Source organism: Stigmatopora nigra, chromosome 18, assembly GCF_051989575.1.
Source record: "Stigmatopora nigra isolate UIUO_SnigA chromosome 18, RoL_Snig_1.1, whole genome shotgun sequence".
Classification (NCBI taxonomy): domain Eukaryota; kingdom Metazoa; phylum Chordata; class Actinopteri; order Syngnathiformes; family Syngnathidae; genus Stigmatopora; species Stigmatopora nigra.
The window spans coordinates 9,676,651-9,695,834 of NC_135525.1; the positions used below are offsets into that span (position 1 = coordinate 9,676,651).

General features: G+C 39.8%; 2 protein-coding genes across 2 annotated transcripts; one reads left to right on the forward strand and one right to left on the reverse strand.

The window, feature by feature from the left end:
- Positions 1-9,373: 9,373 nt before the first annotated feature.
- On the forward strand, positions 9,374-12,587 carry dlx4b (distal-less homeobox 4b). The gene is made up of 3 exons (XM_077739062.1): positions 9,374-10,122; positions 11,036-11,226; positions 12,091-12,587. Exons 1-3 carry the CDS (start codon positions 9,723-9,725, stop codon positions 12,349-12,351), a joined length of 852 nt encoding a protein of 283 aa, XP_077595188.1. The 5' UTR covers positions 9,374-9,722; the 3' UTR covers positions 12,352-12,587.
- A 4,430-nt stretch (positions 12,588-17,017) lies between these two features.
- dlx3b (distal-less homeobox 3b) lies at positions 17,018-18,857 on the reverse strand. The gene is made up of 3 exons (XM_077738968.1): positions 18,336-18,857; positions 17,981-18,165; positions 17,018-17,897 (listed from the first exon to the last, which is right to left on the reverse strand). The coding sequence occupies exons 1-3, from the start codon at positions 18,682-18,684 to the stop codon at positions 17,580-17,582; spliced, it is 852 nt and encodes a 283-aa protein (XP_077595094.1). The 5' UTR covers positions 18,685-18,857; the 3' UTR covers positions 17,018-17,579.
- Between the last annotated feature and the right edge of the window lie 327 nt (positions 18,858-19,184).

The following is a 19,184-nucleotide window of genomic DNA, read 5'->3' on the forward strand; positions in this document are numbered from 1 at the left end:
GCAAGTCATCATGGTTAATTGAAAGCTAGGGATCTTAGCTTTGACTCGCTAGTATTTCTTGTAGCTAGTGTATTACTAAAAGTGCCTTTGTTTGTTTTGATAATCAACATTTCCGTTTCCACAGGACGACCGTTCAGATCGGCACATTTGAAGCAAAGGGTGTTGGAATAATCTGGGAGCCACCCATTTTGTCAGAGCTCCTATTCATCCCAGTACCGTACCTGCATTGTGGCTGAAGACTAGCAGAGGAACAAGACAATTATAACATTACAGCTGGCTGACTGAGCAGAGTTCCCAGCTGGTGAGGAACAGAAATGAGAAGGCCAACAGAAAGCCAGTTTTCCCACCAGAAAGCAATCCAGAACAGGCAGACCGCATTGAGCCACGATACCGCAACAATCCTCGGAGAGCAAAGGGGTGTGCCCATTTAATCCTTCAGTGATTTTGACGCTGGATTCAAACTCTTGTATGTCCACAGTGATCAAATTGCATCCTCCTCTCCAAACAAGTGTCAAATATTTCAATGTAAAGAAGCTTTGGAGATCTTATTCCATCAAAATTTAACATGTACGTATCATAATATCTTGACCCCCATAGGTTACAATACCCATGTATACATGTTGTAGTGGACAAAGAACTGTCATAACAAATGTGTCTATTATTCTGCTTATTTCAGAACCCTTAAGGAAAATGCACTGCTATTTAAAAAAACTCATAGATGCAGCTCAGTCAGAACCGGTAAGTTATTATATCAATTCATATGTCTAATTGTACTGACTGTCAATCAATTTCACTTAAATCAGGGAAATTCAAACTAGGACCTTTGGTTCAGGTCAACTGCAGCCTATTCTAAACCCCATCCCTATTCTAAATGGCCATTCCGTCATTCCCCCTCTGCTTTATTAATTTACTCCTGTTAATTGTCCCCCCCCCCCCCACTTGCATACCTATACCAATGCTATAAGTAATAAAATAGGTCTATCTGATGAGGTGTTACACCTAAAGGCCACTGCTTTACCCTCGAAGTAGACAATGCAGCAATTCATTACTGGAGCTAGCTCTTCAAAGCTCAGCCACTCTGCATGGAGAAACTCTAAACTCGCATCCCAGACAGGCTCCTTTAAAACGCCTACTCAACCCCCTCTGGGCGCAAAGGTGGCGACGGGATGAGTCCACATAAGTCACGGTAGCCTGCACATATCCCCTCCTCCTTTAAAGCCTGCAGCACCACACCCTAACCCCCCTCAGGTGACAGGTGGATTATTGGGCATTGGTATTTTTTTTGCATTCACTTGCCCATCTTGAAACACGCCTGTTAACTGCGGGAAAGATGTTCCTTAAGAAGTAGTCATAATTGCCCTGTCACTCAGTACATTAGATTTTAGTGGATAACATTCACTTCTTTAGACTGTCTTGTAAGAAACAGCAATGTGAATGTTGGCTAGCATAAAGGTAAAATTGTTTAGATACTTTGAAAAGTAGCTCCTGATTTAAGTAATAATTCAACTTGAGGTTAAGGGTTCTTTACATTATTTGTGTTTACAAAGCATAATAGCTTTTTAGTGTAATTTCATGGTTAGGTGAAAATGCTGGCCTTGTTTTCTTGGAGTTGTTTGGTTTTTTTTTCTTCGATACAAGGAGGTTAAGGACCTCTTAGACATTTTAGTCCATCCATCACTGTCAGTTGCAATGACTGACTTAATTGCTTGTGACATCCTATATTAAAGTGTCACTTTTAACCAGAAATATGTGTATATATAGTACATATCTATTTCAACTCAGATTATTAAAAGGCATACATTGTTTTTATATAATGCAAAATAGTCTGTCACAAAGACTGTAGAGATCTTTGCTAATAACTCTTGCAAATTCATAGAATCCTTTCATCAAGTGCTTTCAAAGCAACTCTTTCCACTGTGTTTGTTTGTTTTGGAATCCTTGTAAAGACTTGAGAAGGTCATTGAAAAGAAAAGTAGCGTGACCTGTGCACTGCCTGGTCTTTATGTAGTGAGCCACTTGCTGTTTGGTGATCCATGATGAGCTTTACATGGCACGTGTTGTTTGCTCTTGCTGTTTTGATAGCGCTTTTTGAATGTTTCTTTCATTAAGCCTGAGTAAACACAGTTCAGTTACTTTTTCATACAGTGCCAAGTCAAGTTGTTATTCATTGGGGACATGTTTGTAACTACAGATTACTTGTAAGGACGTTCACGTGACCACCATCTTTGAAGCAAGTTTTATTGTCTCTGTTTTATCTGTTTTGAGCCAACTCGGATGTCAGTCCATACGGCACAAAGAGTCTGTAAACTCGTGTACAGTTTCTGTTTTGACACCTGTTCCTAATTAGACACGTAAATGATTGATCACTTGGTCTTGAGACAGTTCTGTGATTAGGTCCAAGTTTTCTTTTCCGCTGCTGGGTACAGTTGATAGTGATACCCGTTAAAGGCCCACTAGCTGGGAGATTAAGTTCTGAGCACCTGCCATTTGGACTAAAACTAGTTGCCTTGGGGAGGTCGCTCCACAGGTGTGACTAGATTTTTTGTTTGTGCTAATCCCACACAATTTAAGACCAAGATGGCCGTTCGTACCTTTTAAATAAACTCATTGACACCCGAAGCTCGACCAGAGAATTCACAAACAACAGAGCCACTTTTGTGAAATACGATTTGGCAAATTGATTTTTGGAGTGGCTAGTCCCAATCGCCCTCGGCGGTAAACCGAACCGGTTTCCGCTTCTAATGATCCCCCCTCTTTGTGATACCAAAAAACGACCCTGGATGCAAAAAAGTCCCAGTTCTGGGACTGTACTACTGTTGGGAAAATAAACAGTGCACCGGGAGCAGCCAGCATTGGCTGCTTTTACAGATGGGGTCAGAGGCACTGTTTCCCTTGTTCGACTCGCTAACAGCTGTTCATTCATCTGCACTTTGACTCAGGTATGGAGCCAATCTGTGGGCCAGGAGGGTTTTAACCCCAATCTTCTCCTCTCGTCTCCTACGTCTCGCAGCCTGGCACACATGGGTCGAGCAGCTGCGCTTCCCATTGATGTATACTGGCCTGCCTGGATGGACGCCTGGCTGGAGGGGAGATAGATTGGAGGGGAAATGGCTTAATTGTCCTCACTCTCACTGCTGGAATGCAAAATAGGTCTTTGCTGCTAAGCCTCCTCGGCGAGGAAAACCCCACGCTGAGGAGCATTGACGTTTTTTTGGGGGCCCTTACCGATCAGGAACTGGACAAAGGCACATGATCTAGTCTGTCCAATAGTATTAAAAATAGAATTAAATTTAAGTTGGAGAGATGAATTGCCAGCACAAAGTATAAATTATGTGTGGCAAGCTATTTTATTGGATGTCCTTCACTTTGTGGATGAGCTAAAGCAGTTTTCCATGGAGCTGGTGCCACCTTACATGCTTTTTAGTACTCTAGGTACTACTGGACTTGGAATGTTTCATACCAGCTAAACTTTACTCTAAACTGGGATGCTTAATATAGTATATTTTAGAATCAAAGTAGGTTCGGATTCTTGAACATTTACAGACCTAACCCTGAGGTCTACTGTAAAATCTAGTGGTGGAAGAATATATTTATTCTTGTTTTTCTCTCACCCTTTAAATTTGTTTTTCATTTATGCAAGTTGTGACCCACTTTGTAATCCACTTGACTGCCATCTACAGGACTGGATTTCTACTTTGGACATTTAAACCATGACAAAGATGGAGATCTAACTGCATTTTTCTCAACATCCATCATTTGGAGGTCAAGCCGATAGACAGGTGAGGGGTCATGACTCGTGTAGAAAAAGGTTAGAGATAAAAGAGTTAAACGCCGAGGCGTATGTATCCTGTCTGACTTTGATCTCTGCCTCAGGTAGCTCTTTCCTGGCCATCAATCTCGGCTTAGCGCCTTTCCAAGAACGAGCTTGCTCAGATTCTCACCGTACCCTGGCCTTGACAACAAGACTGGAGTTATGGCTCAGCTATACATGCAAAGCTACTACACGTGTAAGACGTGTTCTGCATTAAGGTACAATTTAATGGCATTGTTGCTATCGTGTTTGCTTTCTCCGTGTGAAGCTTTTGAAAGAAAATATTCGAGCGCACAGGCAAGGAAGGCAGGGAGGGAGGGTGTGTTGCCTTGCGGTTCTCCAGTGACGTACTAGGCATGTCTGCGTAGCTTTGATGTTTCTTGGCAAACGTGAGACGACAACTGACAGGCTGACGATGCCATGGCACTGGCCAACTTTTAAACCCCATGGCCGACCCAACCTAGCCCCAGCCTTTTGCCCTTCGGTGATAAACACTCTAATACGACAAGATTAATATCTGAAGCAGTGCAGAAAACACGCATGACCAAGGCAGGGTCAATAGGGTAAACCTTAACTTTTTTTCCAGTTAAAGGACTTGTTTTTATCTCAATTTTTTTCATAAGTGTCATTTGTCCAAAGCGAGGAAGTTCCTTCCTCCTCCACTTGTCATCCCCGTCACCTCTGGCATTTCTACCTGACTCTTATCTTTTACATTGTTGGCTGCCGGACCACAAAGGTGGGTTCACGTTACCCAGAGGGGCCGGTAACCTCAGAAGGCTAATCCTTGGACCTGGTAAACCGGTCTTTTCTTGAGATCCATAGCCGTGCTTTCATTGTGTATGTAGTTCTGTGTGTGTGAGAGACTCCCTGAGGTGATTCATTGTCCGATTGCTTCGTTATTTCCACCTCCACTTGTTCGCTTATGAAAATGAATGGCCAAGTCCCACAACGTTTTTCTTCATATCAAAACATCTAGAACTTGTTAAACATGTTATGGATGCCTATTTGCTGTCTTTTAACCTAAGCACAGTCAGGACAAAACCCAGCAGGGATTGAGCCTTCGATCTCAGACCTGTGTAGCGGACCTGCTACCCACTTCAATTTTCAGTGGTGGCATTATTCTTGTAAAAACAGATTCCTTACTTTAATGGATCCTGCACATTTCAACTATACAATATGTCCATTTTGCATATTTCTTATGACAATGGCAGTACTATACCCCATGCCATGATGCCAAAATGGTTATGATATCATTCCAGCTGACCTATTCTGTCACCGATAGGAAGTCATACTGAATTCCCCATCACAATTCTGGTCTCTCCCCTTTGGGAAAGATGCGTTCCAGTTTTTTGCTTTTTTTATACACCTCCCTTGGCACGAGATTGAGGATTTACAATGGAAAAGTATCATATATACGCCCCCCCAACCCGTGTTGAGGTGGTGAATCTGGAATGTGTGCTTTGGCAAGATTTTGTGAGGAGCGGGGGCAGGCGGGGTACAACAGAGCTGTAAACACCCAGTGTGGACCCAGACTCGCTTCTCTATTCCAGATGTGCAACCCGCATACACCAAGCGCCACGATTAGTGGCGCTAAACTCCAGCAAGCACAGTCACCCAAAACACTGCCACTACTGTCCAGCGGCTTGTCCGTCAGCCCAGGCTTGGACAATCTAGAGGGGTGCAAAGTGTGCACCGCCTTCCCAGCGGCGGAATTGGCACCGATTCGGCCCGCAAAAAGCAGGAGGCCAAAATGCAATTGTCGCTTTTTAAAGCACACAAGTGTGTGGCTGGTTGACTTGTTTCTTTCGTCGACGTAATTGATTCCACAAGTCTTCTTTCTATTCAAGTCATCAATTAAAAGGTTGACTTTGGGAGCCGTTGCTTTCTGGCAGTCATCATGCTAATGAGTCATTCCAAATGTAAGCTTAACAAAAGCTACGGTAGTCTTCTTTGTACGGGAAACACTTCTAATCAATTACCCAAGTTTGAGTTAAATCTTGATTAATTTTTTTACCCTTAGCATATGCAGCAAGTCTTGTTTTTTGGCTTAAATTGCTCCAGAAACTCATCGTCCTTTTTGGTTGACTTCAGATTCGTTGTATCGTTTACTACTCCCTTCTCAACGATTTTTCAATTTCTGAGACTGCCTTCATTTATTTTTTCAATTTTGATCTTTCACCCTGACTTCTTGACTGTGTATGCAGCCCACCTTCATTTTGTAGTTCCATACTGAAATGATCCATGCCACTATCTTGGAATAATACGAACTCCTGGTCATACGTCCTAAGCTTAACATAAACGCTACCAATCGTCTAAGCGTCCATGGCCCCCCAAAACGGAAGACCACAGTGTCTAAAACATGACCTACTGTTGTCTTCGATCAGAGCTACTGGCAGTTGCTCAGTAATTCGCTCCTTCTTTAGCTATAGGCATAAAGAATGTTGTCAATCTGCGTCAGGATGGACAAACTTGACTGGTGCGTAGGAGTGCGCGCTACAGCAACGCACACCTGCGAGGAACACGCCTCGACGCACGCAGGCCTTGTTGGTGGGAGACGCCTCCAAGTCTGGACCGCATCGGAGAGCGTCAAATGTTTTGAAAATGTTTGTATTAAGGGAGACATGGTGAAGAAGACCCATCCCTTGGCCCCATGACTGCAGGGCTCTTCTTTGTTCTTGGCTCCTTGTACAGACGTAATTACAAGCTTGGCAAGCCGACTCTCCTCCCCAAATGTGCGTGCACACCTTAGCTCTCATGCAATCTTTTTTTCCCAAGTATCTTTATGAATGTTGTTGTCCTTCCTGACCCCCAACAAAAGTATTAATAATACAAGTTAAGAGTCCAAAGACTTTCAAGGGTGGACTATTAATTACTAGAACTAGATAGATGACTGGAAGAGGATTGGAATTGGTCAATGGTGAGGACTTCCAATATGTTTGTTTTTATAGTGCTCTCAGTTCACCCATTGATGTCCAGATTCACACACCAGTAGGTGGTGCCGCTGCCCCTTTGCTTTATGGGAAAAACTAGGGTTCACTGTCTTTTCCAAGGACATGACGATAATGACTGACCTCGACCCGTCTTTAGACTGAAATGGGAACATCAACTTGGACATTGGAACAATTGTTATAGTCCATTTAATTTTTTTTGTCTTTCTGTATATTTTTTAGTTAGGCATTCTTTTCTCATACAAAAAGAAGCCCAACAAACAACAACAAAACTGGGTTCTTGTTTTGACCTGCATCAACCTGTCCTAAAAACTGCTTTGATGTTGAAAGCAACATCTTTTTTAATCATCGCTAATGTAATCTTCGACAAAACACAAGCCAAAGACTATTATATATCATTGAAATTAATTAAACAATCGTGTAGTGTAGTATAGTAATCTTTGTGTAATGACTCTGAGTAGTACATTGATGTTCCTTCTACTTTTTTCTTCTCCTTGTTGGTCTTAATCCCCTACAAATATTTTTTTAATCATCTCTGAGAAAAGTGAAGTACATTTCTGAACATATCTTCAATTTTGTTAGATACAAGTCAATCTTTCTTAGGCAACTTGCCAATTCGCTAAAAATGGAACTAGCCACACCCATTGGATGATTACCTGTCATGGCATTTTTCCACTTTGCATTTTTATAATCCTGCCAAACCAAACTTTTTCTATGTAACCCTCGTTGTTTTTACTTCAGGGTTACGATTGTGTGAAGAAACAACATAAAAACACATTTTTAGGACATATGTTGTAATAAAAAAAACAAAGCACCCGCGGTCACCACTTCAAATTGGCCTCATAACTACTGCATAAACTATCTTAGCACACTCCAAATCAATTATTAGATGTGGTCCTTGTACCACAAATGGGACACTGGTTTCCTCTGTGGTATGCAAAGATTCACCAACCCAGTACAGTTTGATTGTATTTATAGTTTTTTACATAACTAGTTGTTTTTGTGACATGCACATTTATTTTTACCTTCAATATAGTGGAGTACATTTTAGTTGAAACATGCTCTAAGTAGGTTGTAAGTTTTTATAACTTTTTGGACCACTTTTTGCTCTTAGAAGTGAACTTTTTGGTCGTTTTTTTGTACATTTATTGTCATAAATGTTTGTTTTACTGTCATTTGTTATGTATGTACTTTTTTATTTACTTGTCTGTGTTTGTTCTCAGTTGTGTGTGCAATATTTCATGTGTTTTTGTTGTTTCTGTAATATTTTTTTTTCTCAGTATCAATTTTCAACAAAAAAAGTTAGACTTTGGCATTAAAATTCAAAAGGCCCAAACTCACTCACTCAGAATATTTATAAATTGCATGATATTAACAAAAAGGTAAGACCTGTATTATGAATTTAATACTACAATAGTGCTTCATCTTAAATATGCAATTGCTAGATATCTTTTGTAAAGACTAAAACAATGCATGTGACCAATTTAAAGAAAATTGGATTTTAAGTGTCAGGCTTCTGATGCTCCTTAGCCCCAAGGCCCGTATTTTTTTCTGCTGCAAATACTGCTAATTGCTGCTAGACTCATTTCTTCCAATTGGCATTTGAGTTCAAAGTAATCTCAGAGTTCACACTTCATTTTGGAGACTTGCTAAATTTCAGTTGCAAAAGGAAATCTTGCCATAATAATAATGATGATGATCCTGTTGTGGGTCTGTTCTGGCGGCCTGCTTTTGCTGAGTAGGGATCGGGAAGCGGTCCAGGCCCAGCTGTGGAAGCCAGGCAGGCCGGCAGGCTTTCATTCTATGGCATATAGTCGGAATTGACCAAAACGGTGGGTTTGGACAGCAGGCTTAATCCACCCCAAACTCTTTAGAATGTGACCATAGCACACTGTATATTGTATACATGTGATGGCTCTAATATAATATATTTGAACTAGAAAACACAATTATACTCCTCAGTTTATAGTTTGAGAATTGTGTGGCTGCCTTTTTTGTTTTTTTGTACATCTGTGTTTTCCAATTTTTTTTTATTCATCTTCATTATATTTGTACAATGTGTTTTCAGTAGCGTGTTGTATTTCTGTTTGTAGTATTTATAACTATTTATACAATACTGCTGAATTTTAGACTGCAGGAATGATTTATAACAAAAGAACCAGATGTAAATAATCAATATACAAATTCAGTTTGTGATCTGGAAGGAATTTAGCTTTGAAAATGATCCACAACAAACTTTGTGGTCAAATATGCTCATTTTTTTAACATGAAATTCTGCATATGCAAAATTTAAAATTGTATAGTGGATTTTAGCAACTTTTTAGTTTGGAAGTTTCATCATTTGGGTGATTACTTCTAAAATGAAAGGCAAAATAACAAATAGTGCTTTATTTTGTTAAAATAATATATAATATAGAAATATTTGGAAGCCACCTATGCAAAGGAGACTTCTTTTCAGCTCCTTAATAATAAATAATCTCTCTTAATAATATTAGTCATGTCCTTGAAGAGACGTTTTGTACAAAATAGTGCATTTGAGCAAGTTCATGTTGTTGCTATTATACATATAGAAAAAAAGGAGGTCCCAAAATGTGCAGGCGCAGAGTTTGATTTTTAGCGCATGTTCACCAGCTTCAAGCGGATCCAGTGACACTTTGCGGCTGAAGGCCAATCACAGGCAGACGCACTTTGCACAAGACACAAGACGAGCACTGTTCAAACTTTTTTTTTGCACGCTTGGAGCTTGTTCGTCGAGCCTTGTCAGCTGCACACCAAAAAAAAAAAGAAAGATTCAAACCCCCCACCACCCCCTTCGACTTGGCATTTCGTGGATCTTTTTTTTCCCCTCTTCTTCCATCGCCCCCGGACGCATGCATTTTGGGAAAGTGCCGGCATTTCGGCGTGGATTCTATGTCGGATCTCCTCCTTTTTTTCCGAACTCATGAAATCTTGTTCTTGCTGCGATGATGTCTATGGCTCTCATGCCTGACACTTCCAATGGCCCCGATCCGTCTAAATCGGCTTTTCTTGAATTCGGCCACGGGCACCCGGCTCCGCAGCAGCCTCGCCCCACTCATCCGCCTCACCTGTACCCCGTACACGGTGTGGGCTTCCACTCTAGCGGCGCCGGAGCCGGCGCCGGAGCCGGCGGTGGAGCCGGCGGTAGCCACCCGCAACACGGCGGCTACTCCCCGGGAAGCGCCTCCTCATATGGCCGGGCGTTGGGTTACGCCTACCCGGGCTCTTCGAATCCTCACGGCCAACCGGCCTACGTGCAATTCCAGCACAATAACAACAACAATAACAATAGCATTGCTGGCTCCGGTAGTGTTTTGAACTTGCGAGCTCGATTAGATCATGCAGGTACGTGCATACTGACATTTTTTTTTTTACTAATAATCATGTTTTAAATTGTTTGGAGAGCATTTTATGTCAGACTGTTGCAACATTGCTAGCTAGAGTTAACTGTTTCCTATTGTGCAACTTGTCAAATCATTTTTACATGCTAAGCATTATTCAAAATAGTTTGACTTTGCTAACTAGGTGCATACTATATTATATTGCTTTTTAACACTGATGCATTTGTTTAATGGGAAAAGACTGGAATTGATTTAAGCAAATGTGGTTTTGGTAGTTGTTTTGAAGAGTGCAATTAATTATTGTTAGAATGAGAAACTGTTTTAAAATGCAATATTACATATTTTATTGTAAGTATATATATTTGAGCAAAAGGTAAGCAAGTATGTGGTGTTTTTTTAACATTTGGGGGAAAATATATCAAAAAATCATTACACCATAGAGGGCAAACTATGTTTTAAATGACCCAGCACAAAAAAATCTGTAATTACTGTGGTCTAAAAACACAGTTATTTTAGAATTAAAATTGCAAAATCTCAGAAATTTTGTGACACTGGGTCTGGCAGCTCTTTAAGTAATAAATCAAAGCAGAAATGAGAATAAGAATTCTGCAAACAGGCAAACAAATGTTATTTTTAAAAGAAAACATTTGTTTTAAAAAATAACCTAACATACAAATCAATTTATAGTACAAAAAAATAAGCAATTGATTCGTTATCATCAGGCCACCTAAATTGACGCCCCGGGCCCAGTTTTCCCCATAAGCCTTAAATTGGACACCTGTAGCTAAAACAGATGAATCATAATATGAAAGTATATTCTCATAAATGCTTGTTCTCTACAATTACTCCTCTAATCATTCAGTAATACTTCACACTTAATTATTAGTGTAATGACTTGCAATGTTTTTTTTTGGCAGATCACGACAAGTCTGCGCTGGAAATCAGAGATTCCCGTCTCAACGGCAAGGGCAAGAAGATCCGGAAGCCACGAACTATCTACTCCAGTTTGCAATTGCAAGCTTTGCACCAACGTTTCCAGCAAACCCAGTATTTGGCGCTTCCAGAGCGTGCCGACCTAGCTGCCAAACTGGGACTCACTCAAACTCAGGTAACTTTGCAGATTATACGCCGTGGTAGTTAGCCATTTTTAAAAAAAACAGGAGTTTTATTTGTGACGAAATCAAACCAGAAAACATTCCTGTACTTCCCCCTCAGGTGAAAAATGATTAAGCAGATTCACAAAGAAAGAAATGTTATGATTTGTAATTGGAGATCATAAAGTTAAGGCTAATTTACTAACTGCTAACTAATCGAGTAAAGTGCCATTTGTGGCCGTTATGGTTTTGTTTATGTCATTATGTTCCAGTTACTTTTTAGACGCTTGTTAATGACATGTATACTTGCAATCATTTGAAAGAAAATGATCATTAAGTTTAATCACACACTTGTAAATCTTACTCTCGCTATGATTGACTTGAGATTTTCCCCAACAGCCAAATTAATAAACACTTTCTCTGGTTAGTCTTATAAACAATTTAAAAATAAATACTTTCTCAATGTCTATGACATCAAGATGAAAAACAGGTTCTAATATTTTTAATACACTACCAATAGAATACCCAAATTTTGTTACCATTCTGTCTTGCACAATAAACATTGCCAAATTGCCATTTTATATCCACCAAAAAAAGGTAAATTTTACTTTTTCAATCAAAAAATCAAACATTTCTGGGTAATAATATACATTTTTCCTCTTTTTAGATGAAAAACAGATTCTAATATTTTTAATACACTACCAATAGAATACTCAAATTTTGTTTACCACTCTAATTGTCTTGCACAATAAACATTGCCAAATTGCCATTTTATGTCCACCAAAAAAAGGTAAATTTTGCATTTTCACTCAAAAAATCAAACATTTTTGCTTTAATCATTTCTGGCTAATAATATAAATTTCCCTCCTTTTCTGCAGGTGAAAATCTGGTTTCAAAACAAGCGCTCCAAATACAAAAAGATCATGAAACACGGAAGTGGGCCAGACGGGGAGCTTCTGAGCAGTACCAGCTCGCCGTCTCCCTGCTCGCCCCACGGAGTACCCCAACTTTGGGATGTGTCCGTTCCCAATAAATCGGGGGCTCCTGTTTATAGCAGTCATTACGTGAACACCTTGGGTCACTGGTACCCCAATCAGCATCCGCACCAGGAGGGTGTTTCAAGGCATCACATGTTGTGAATGCATGAATTGTTGACGGAACTCGTCCACAAACAAACGTCTTTCCCCAAGACGGACTTTTTGTGGATCATTTATTGACAAAGGGAGACTCAAGAGACGCTTGGATACGTTTCCATCTGGAACTACGAAAAGAGACATTTTTTTCCAATTTGGATCCGTGTATTAAGATGGCAAACATGTTGGCTCTTTTGTTGTCATTTTGTTTATAATCAGAATAAAACATTGTTTGTTTTGAATTGAACGTTAATTATTGATGGTGTAATTTTGAGGTGAGTTGAATTTTTTTGGACACAGCTTTGAATTGTGTTGCTATTTAAAAGCAAATTTAGATTAGGTTCAAAACTGCATTTTACTGTAAGAAAAATGTGCTATATTAAATTATAATGTTGATCAGGTTCCTTCAATTATAACAATAATACTTATTTTCAAATGTATTCATATTTAAAACCAAAATATGTTAAAATATTAGCATGCAAAACAAGTCCTTAATCCAAACATAGTTCTGCCCAATTAACATGATTCATCAAAATAATGTCTGTTTACCTTATTTTTATATGTACATCACTTTTTTCTGTGTATTATTACCTCAAATACTACATATACTTTATCTTTGCAAATGTTATACTACATCATGCACCAACTTTGCCATGTTACTAACAAATATCTGCTTCTCTTACACAGCACTTCTGACAAAAACACGAACATCAACAATGTTCTTTTCTGCTTTTGGCCTTGAATTGAAATATCCTGCAAAAAAACCAAAGCCTCACCTTTTTTTGGAGCTCCATTCTTGTCTTCTTTGACTGAAGTAGCTGAAGAAGTCACTTTGCAGCACCCCCCAAATGTACCTCTTTTATAGTAGTAGCCTTTCTACAATATGTACGGACGGCAGCCTATCCTCATTGATGATGATTACGCGCCTTGTTAAGCATTATGACTGCATGTCTTGGAAAATTATAGGCAATTTCACATCTCCAGATTAGAATAATAGCGTATGTGGTTGGACAGAAGCAATTATCACACAGGCGATGCAAAAGGGGACCGTCAAAAAGCTTTGTAAAGGGAAAAGAAAAGAAAAAATCTGCTTTAAAGCAACATGGCCATAAATGACACGATCTCAGTTTGCTTTTGATTGTGCTTTGACAATAATAGGCTAAATAGAAGCACATCCCAGTGGCTATACGGGCCTCTGGGGTGATTATCATCATTAAGTACAGTGATGTAGCATGTGAGGATTTGAAATAGCAATTTTGGTTGGTTCTCAAGCCAGTCACAATGCCGTTTTTTCCCGAGATTAAAAATATGGAGGACATACAAACGCCCCATTGTGTTTACATCTCTGCTCATGACATGATATTGACTTACGTTCAATCTCTGGAGACTTCTCCCAAACCATAATCACCGCTTTGCATCCCCAAAGTCAAGTCTTCGCCCTCAAATGTAATGATTTACGAGATAGAGACTCTACGCTCTACGTTCCCGGAAAGATTGGATCGTAGTCGCCAGCCATGCGGATCAGCGCACTGTATTTTTTTTATGACTCATTCCGACGATAGCTAACCAAAAAATACAGCTTATGTGAAAGCATTTAAAACATCTTGAACATTAAGTGTTGCTGTAATACACAGGAGGAAAAAAACGAAGTACCATAAACGCATTTTTCCGCAAAATTTGTAGTCAAAACGATGTATTTTACAGTTAGTTATTTTCATTTTTGGTAAAAAACAATTGTAAGAGAAGAATTGAGTTTTAATTGACAGTATTTCAATGCCACATTTTTATTTGTATTTTTTTATGTGGAGAGAAACCAGATTTCCATCCCAATGTTAAAAGTTGATTTGAGTTATGAGTTGAACTTGTATGTGAAGGCACGAAGATGGTTACATTGATATCCCCAAATAAGATTTGTGCAAATCAAATAAGGCTCCCATTTTATGTCACCATATCCTTTGAGGTTGTAGTTGCTGTCATGGTGAATTATCACTGTTGTTGATGTGGTTGTTTTGCGCATTGTCCTCAAATCCTTTCTGTCGTTCTTCTGTTCTTTTCTTCAGTTTGTTTCTCCCTTTCAATAACTGAGACGTGATTCTTAAAGAGTTTTCAGATGACATCAAGTTCAATGAAAACTGAAACTGAGCATATTCCACAAAAAACTGAAAATCTGACATGTACAAACAGCAGGGTTTTGCACTTTCTTCTGATTGGAGCTCCCAATCTGGCCTTGATCTCTAAGTGAAGTGGCTTAGGCATTTGTTAGGAGGCCTTTCTGGAAAATCTTTAGGTCCAGTCCCACCATGAGGAGGCTTTGGACAAGACGCCAAAAAAAGATGTGGCTCAGAATTTCTTAGGTTAGCTTCACTGTCCATTGCAAGAGATGGATGAAGTGGTTTGGGCAGAAAAGTCTTGGCTTTTTCTCAAAAATCTGTCCGTATGATTTGGTACATTCTCTCATATTCCATTCAAAATGTTCAAATGTATTTATCCAATTGCTGAAAGAAGGACTTAGCCTTGAATTTGATTACCACCACAACAAAGTACAGTCCAATATTTAGTTTACTTAATGTTCTTTCTTAGCAATTGTTCCTGCATAAATCGTCAACAGCATTATAACAAACAGGTGAGTCAAATATTAGTACAGAAATAATTTTAAAAGTCCAAATAATATTGAATAGACACCATTAAAAACACTGTCCTAACATTACTGTCTTTCCGGCAGATCTTGGAACCAAACAACCGTGAAAAACGAGGTATTACTGTATAAAAAAATGGAAAATTGAGTTAAGATTGTACTGTATGAAATGTATAGCTGGGCTTTTCGGGGTCATCTAGGGTTCAAAAGTCCGCAGCTGTCCCCTCTTGGCCAATATATTTCTGATGTGTTTACAGCAAAGCGGACCTCATGAGTGACCCCCATGGAGTCCATTCTCAGACCAGACCGGGTCTGCAAGCCAGACAGCTGCTGGTAGTCTCTCCGTCGTCACTATGGCCTCGCCGAGGAGCTCTCGACCTCCGCCTAAACTCGCCTTGCGGCCCCCTAGAGACCAACGCTTTTACAGGCCCGTTGACTGCTGGACGAGGTAAAGATCTCGCTGGGACCTGGGCGTCCATTCTATTCGGAGTCAGTGCTGGTTTTTTTTCTTTTTGGGGTTGGTGGGATCACATTCAAGTTCAATAGTTCGCCCGTATGGCTTCTCACACTTGCTGATATTTCGAGATAAAGTGGACGTTGCAGTTATGCGCGTTTGTTCTCGCCTCAAATGGTTTCACTGATGAAAGGCGGCTGAGGACCACACATGCCGAGCCTCGTTTTTAGTGACCATGTGACTGCCTGATGAGAATTAATTGAGAGCAAATTACTAATAATTCACATCTGCTTAAATGTAACATGCCAAGATATACACACGGTCAATGATAAAAATTAAGAACTCAAAATGTTTTTTTTTTTTTTTGTAGGTTGCAAATAGTTTTGAGTTTTATTTAGGGATCGTTCTTAGTGCTTTAGGGGTCGTTTAATTGTACTCAAATGTACTGATTTTGCAAGGAAAATACTTTTTTGCTATGTCAAGCTTTAACGTTTAGTATGTGAAATTAAGGGTAACTAGTGGTGAACTTTACAATATTTAAGTATAACATTTTCAAATCTAGTTTTAAGTAAGCAGAAATGAGCACTTGGTGTGTTTTTTTTGAATCGTCATTGGAAGGTAAGGATGCTTATTTTTCTCTTTTCAAACAATACAGAGCTTTCTGATTAATATTATTATTCTAAAAATGACATTTTCTTATGAATGGTGTTGTCACAAACAAGTTTTTTTAAGTATTTTTGAATAACTCTAAAACTCACATTATTATATAACTAATAAAAATATTTTCCCCTAAAAACTCCATTGAAACCAATTTAAAAGCTTTAAAGTTGCCTCAAATATAAGGAAACACAAAATATTAACATCCCTCTGTACAAAAACAACAATTTAGATAAACTCATTAAATGTAAAATAAAATAACAGTACTTTCAATCCATTCTAACAATCAATTTAAAACACTTCACCTTAGTCATTGGTTAGCAAATGTATTTTCTAAAGTCCCTTTTACACCATTTTAAAAATCTATGATTTACTGTTTGTTTGTTGACAGTCTCATGCAGTGTGAAGTAGTCAAGTTAAAGATAACCACCTCCCCCAACCCCCACACACAAAAACCCACAAAAAACACAAACACACACACTTACTTGAGTCCTCCGACAGATCAAAACGGAGACGCCATAAAAGTGAGAGACTCCAGCATGTCTGCAATTGCGTCGCCTCCTACTGCAGGACTCGTCAACGTTGCCAAAAAAACAGTCATCCTGCACAACTTTGTTCGTCGTTGTTGTTGTTGTTGTTGCTATTTCCTGACGTCAACAACATTGTTTAGCACTCTCCAAAACCAGTTCGTTAACATGTTGATCCTCCCAGTAGAAAACTGCCTAAAACCTCAATTCAGTTACGAACAATAACGCTTTAAAATTTGGACTTCTAAAGAGAAATAAAATTTGCCAAAGGTTTGCTTAACTTAACGTCAATTGTAGTCAGATTTACGATGTTTTTTTGGGGTAATATTTTCAACAAAAATAGATTTAAGGCTTAAAAAGACCATGGATTACATTAATAAAGATATTAAACACACAATGTGTAATTAACACCTTTATTCAAAGGATAAGAAGGCAACATAGATATAAAAAAAAAACGACTTCTGCATGGAGAACCACATTTGAGACATCCAAACAAAATAGAATCATTATAGTGGTTCTACTATATAAACACGTATTTACACCCTTCGACGTTTTTGTACAAATCCTTATAAATATAACCTGAGTTTCTTGTGACGCTCGGGATGAAAATATTTCAAAGTATCAACTACACAGTTGGATTTCTTAATTATTGCGTGCTTACTGTAACAAAAATAACGCTGTAAGAACTATTTACACCAAAAATTCAACATGGGGGGGACTATGTCAGAAGAGATAAATAATTTAAAAGAAACTAAATAAAAACAGCACGGCAGATTTCTTTTAAATAGCTCGTTACAAGTGATCACAAATCCCTTATGTGCTTTGTCAGTGGAACCAAAAAAATATAAAAAATTAGGATCATCCCCTTCAGGACTGTAAAAAATCCTGGTCCAAAGTCATTTTTTTGAGGGAAAACCTCGTTTGAATTTTTTTTAAATTAAAAAAAGGGTTGGAGTCATTGTTAATAAACAGCCCCCACACTTTGTGGGGGGACGGGATGGTGCACGGTTCCTGGATGTTGTATGTGGGGTCCCTGTTGGTACCAATGGTGGCTATAATCGTCCATGTAAGACGGCGATGAGCTGTGAGCCGGCTGTGGCACCTGAGGTCTGCTTAGAGGGGGATTTTGGGGGGTGTTGTTGCTATCCCAGGCGGCGGGGGAAGGCGGGGAATTGCAGGCCATGGAGTCGCTGGCGTTCGGGCTGTGCTCAAGGGGCATCTCGCCGTTTTTGTACAGCTTCTTGAACTTGGATCTGCGGTTTTGGAACCAGATCTTGACCTGGTGGTTATAGGAGAAATATTCTATGAGTATAATCTTTAATTGGGGTTTTGGTTTTTTTTTCGGGGGGTGAAGAGTCTTACCTGTGTTTGGGTTAAACCCAATTGAGCCGCGAGTTCGGCTCTTTCCGGCAAAGCCAGGTATTGCGCCTTCTGGAAGCGTCTTTGTAGAGCCGCTAACTGATAGCTGGAGTAAATCGTACGGGGTTTACGGATTTTCTTGGGTTTGCCGTTCACCATTCGGACTTCAGGTTCGGGTTCTTCTTTCACTAAAAAACGGCAAAGGGAATACTCAGATGTTAAAGGTCATAGGAGTTAAACGGATAGGAAAAACTTGTGTTAGGGGACTAATAAAAGTGTCAAAACAAATGTTAAGTTCATGGAAGAAGAGATGTTGGTTAAAATGGGTAGGTAGCTGGAAGTGTAGGGATTTTCTTACCTGAGCATGGAGGTGACGCCTGTAGGTGGTCTCGGCTGTAGTGTCCGTAGTGTCTGTAGCTGTTGGTGTAGGGGTATTCGGATTTGGTTGCGTAGACCCCAGCCGCCGCTCCGTTCAGGTTAAACTGATGTGCATGGTGGTACGAGTTGATGGGTTGTCCATACGCTTGGCTTGGGTAATATTCGTGGTGGCCGTGGGCCGACTGTGCGGCGCTGTAGTAGCCCATATCCGTCACCGTGGATTCTGGGAGCGTAGGGGAGTCCTTGGAACTCGGGTGCGAACTCATAGATCCGGGCAGATCGCTCAAAATCCCGGCGATTTTCTTCTCGTAAAGCTGCTCGCCACTCATGCTTTTGGACGCAGGGTGGGAGGAGTTTCCTAGTTGGGGGGTCACAAAAATCCACGCGTGGATGGATGATGGAGGAATAAGAAGATAAATGTCAAGAGAGAAGAGCGAGTTTCTCGGTAGGGGGGGGAGGAAAGTAGGGAGGAAAGTCCACTTAAAGTCTTCCAGCTGCAAGAAGTCGCTTGTGGCGCTCTTGGGCGTCCGTGACATGAAGTTATAAAGAGATGGGCGGGATGCTGCGTTCCTATTGGTTGTGGGATGTGGGCCCCCACCCTTTAGGTGTAACCCTGCCAGCCCTCCGCACGCAAGGCTTGCCGACTTGGCTTTTTTATTTGGGTTTTCAATGACGCATTTGCATTTACCTGTGGGGTGCAGTACTCTATTTATTAAGCAGATTAATGTAAAAGTGTGTATTTTCAATGGGAAACTAACAACAAGGGCCGCCCTTCAAAATAAGATAACAGGGCTAATATTTGGCTTTGCATGTTAATTATAAAATAGTG

Coding starts and splice junctions, on each gene's coding strand:
- dlx3b (XM_077738968.1), bottom strand. CDS start 18,684: ATGAGTGGCGAGCAGCTTTACGAGAAGAAAATCGCCGGGATTTTGAGC. Junction 18,166..18,335: donor GGCGTCACCTCCATGCTCAG/GTAAGAAAATCC, acceptor GCCGTTTTTTAG/TGAAAGAAGAACCCGAACCT. Junction 17,898..17,980: donor TGGGTTTAACCCAAACACAG/GTAAGACTCTTC, acceptor TATAACCACCAG/GTCAAGATCTGGTTCCAAAA.
- dlx4b (XM_077739062.1), top strand. CDS start 9,723: ATGATGTCTATGGCTCTCATGCCTGACACTTCCAATGGCCCCGATCCG. Junction 10,123..11,035: donor AGCTCGATTAGATCATGCAG/GTACGTGCATAC, acceptor TTTTTTTGGCAG/ATCACGACAAGTCTGCGCTG. Junction 11,227..12,090: donor TGGGACTCACTCAAACTCAG/GTAACTTTGCAG, acceptor CCTTTTCTGCAG/GTGAAAATCTGGTTTCAAAA.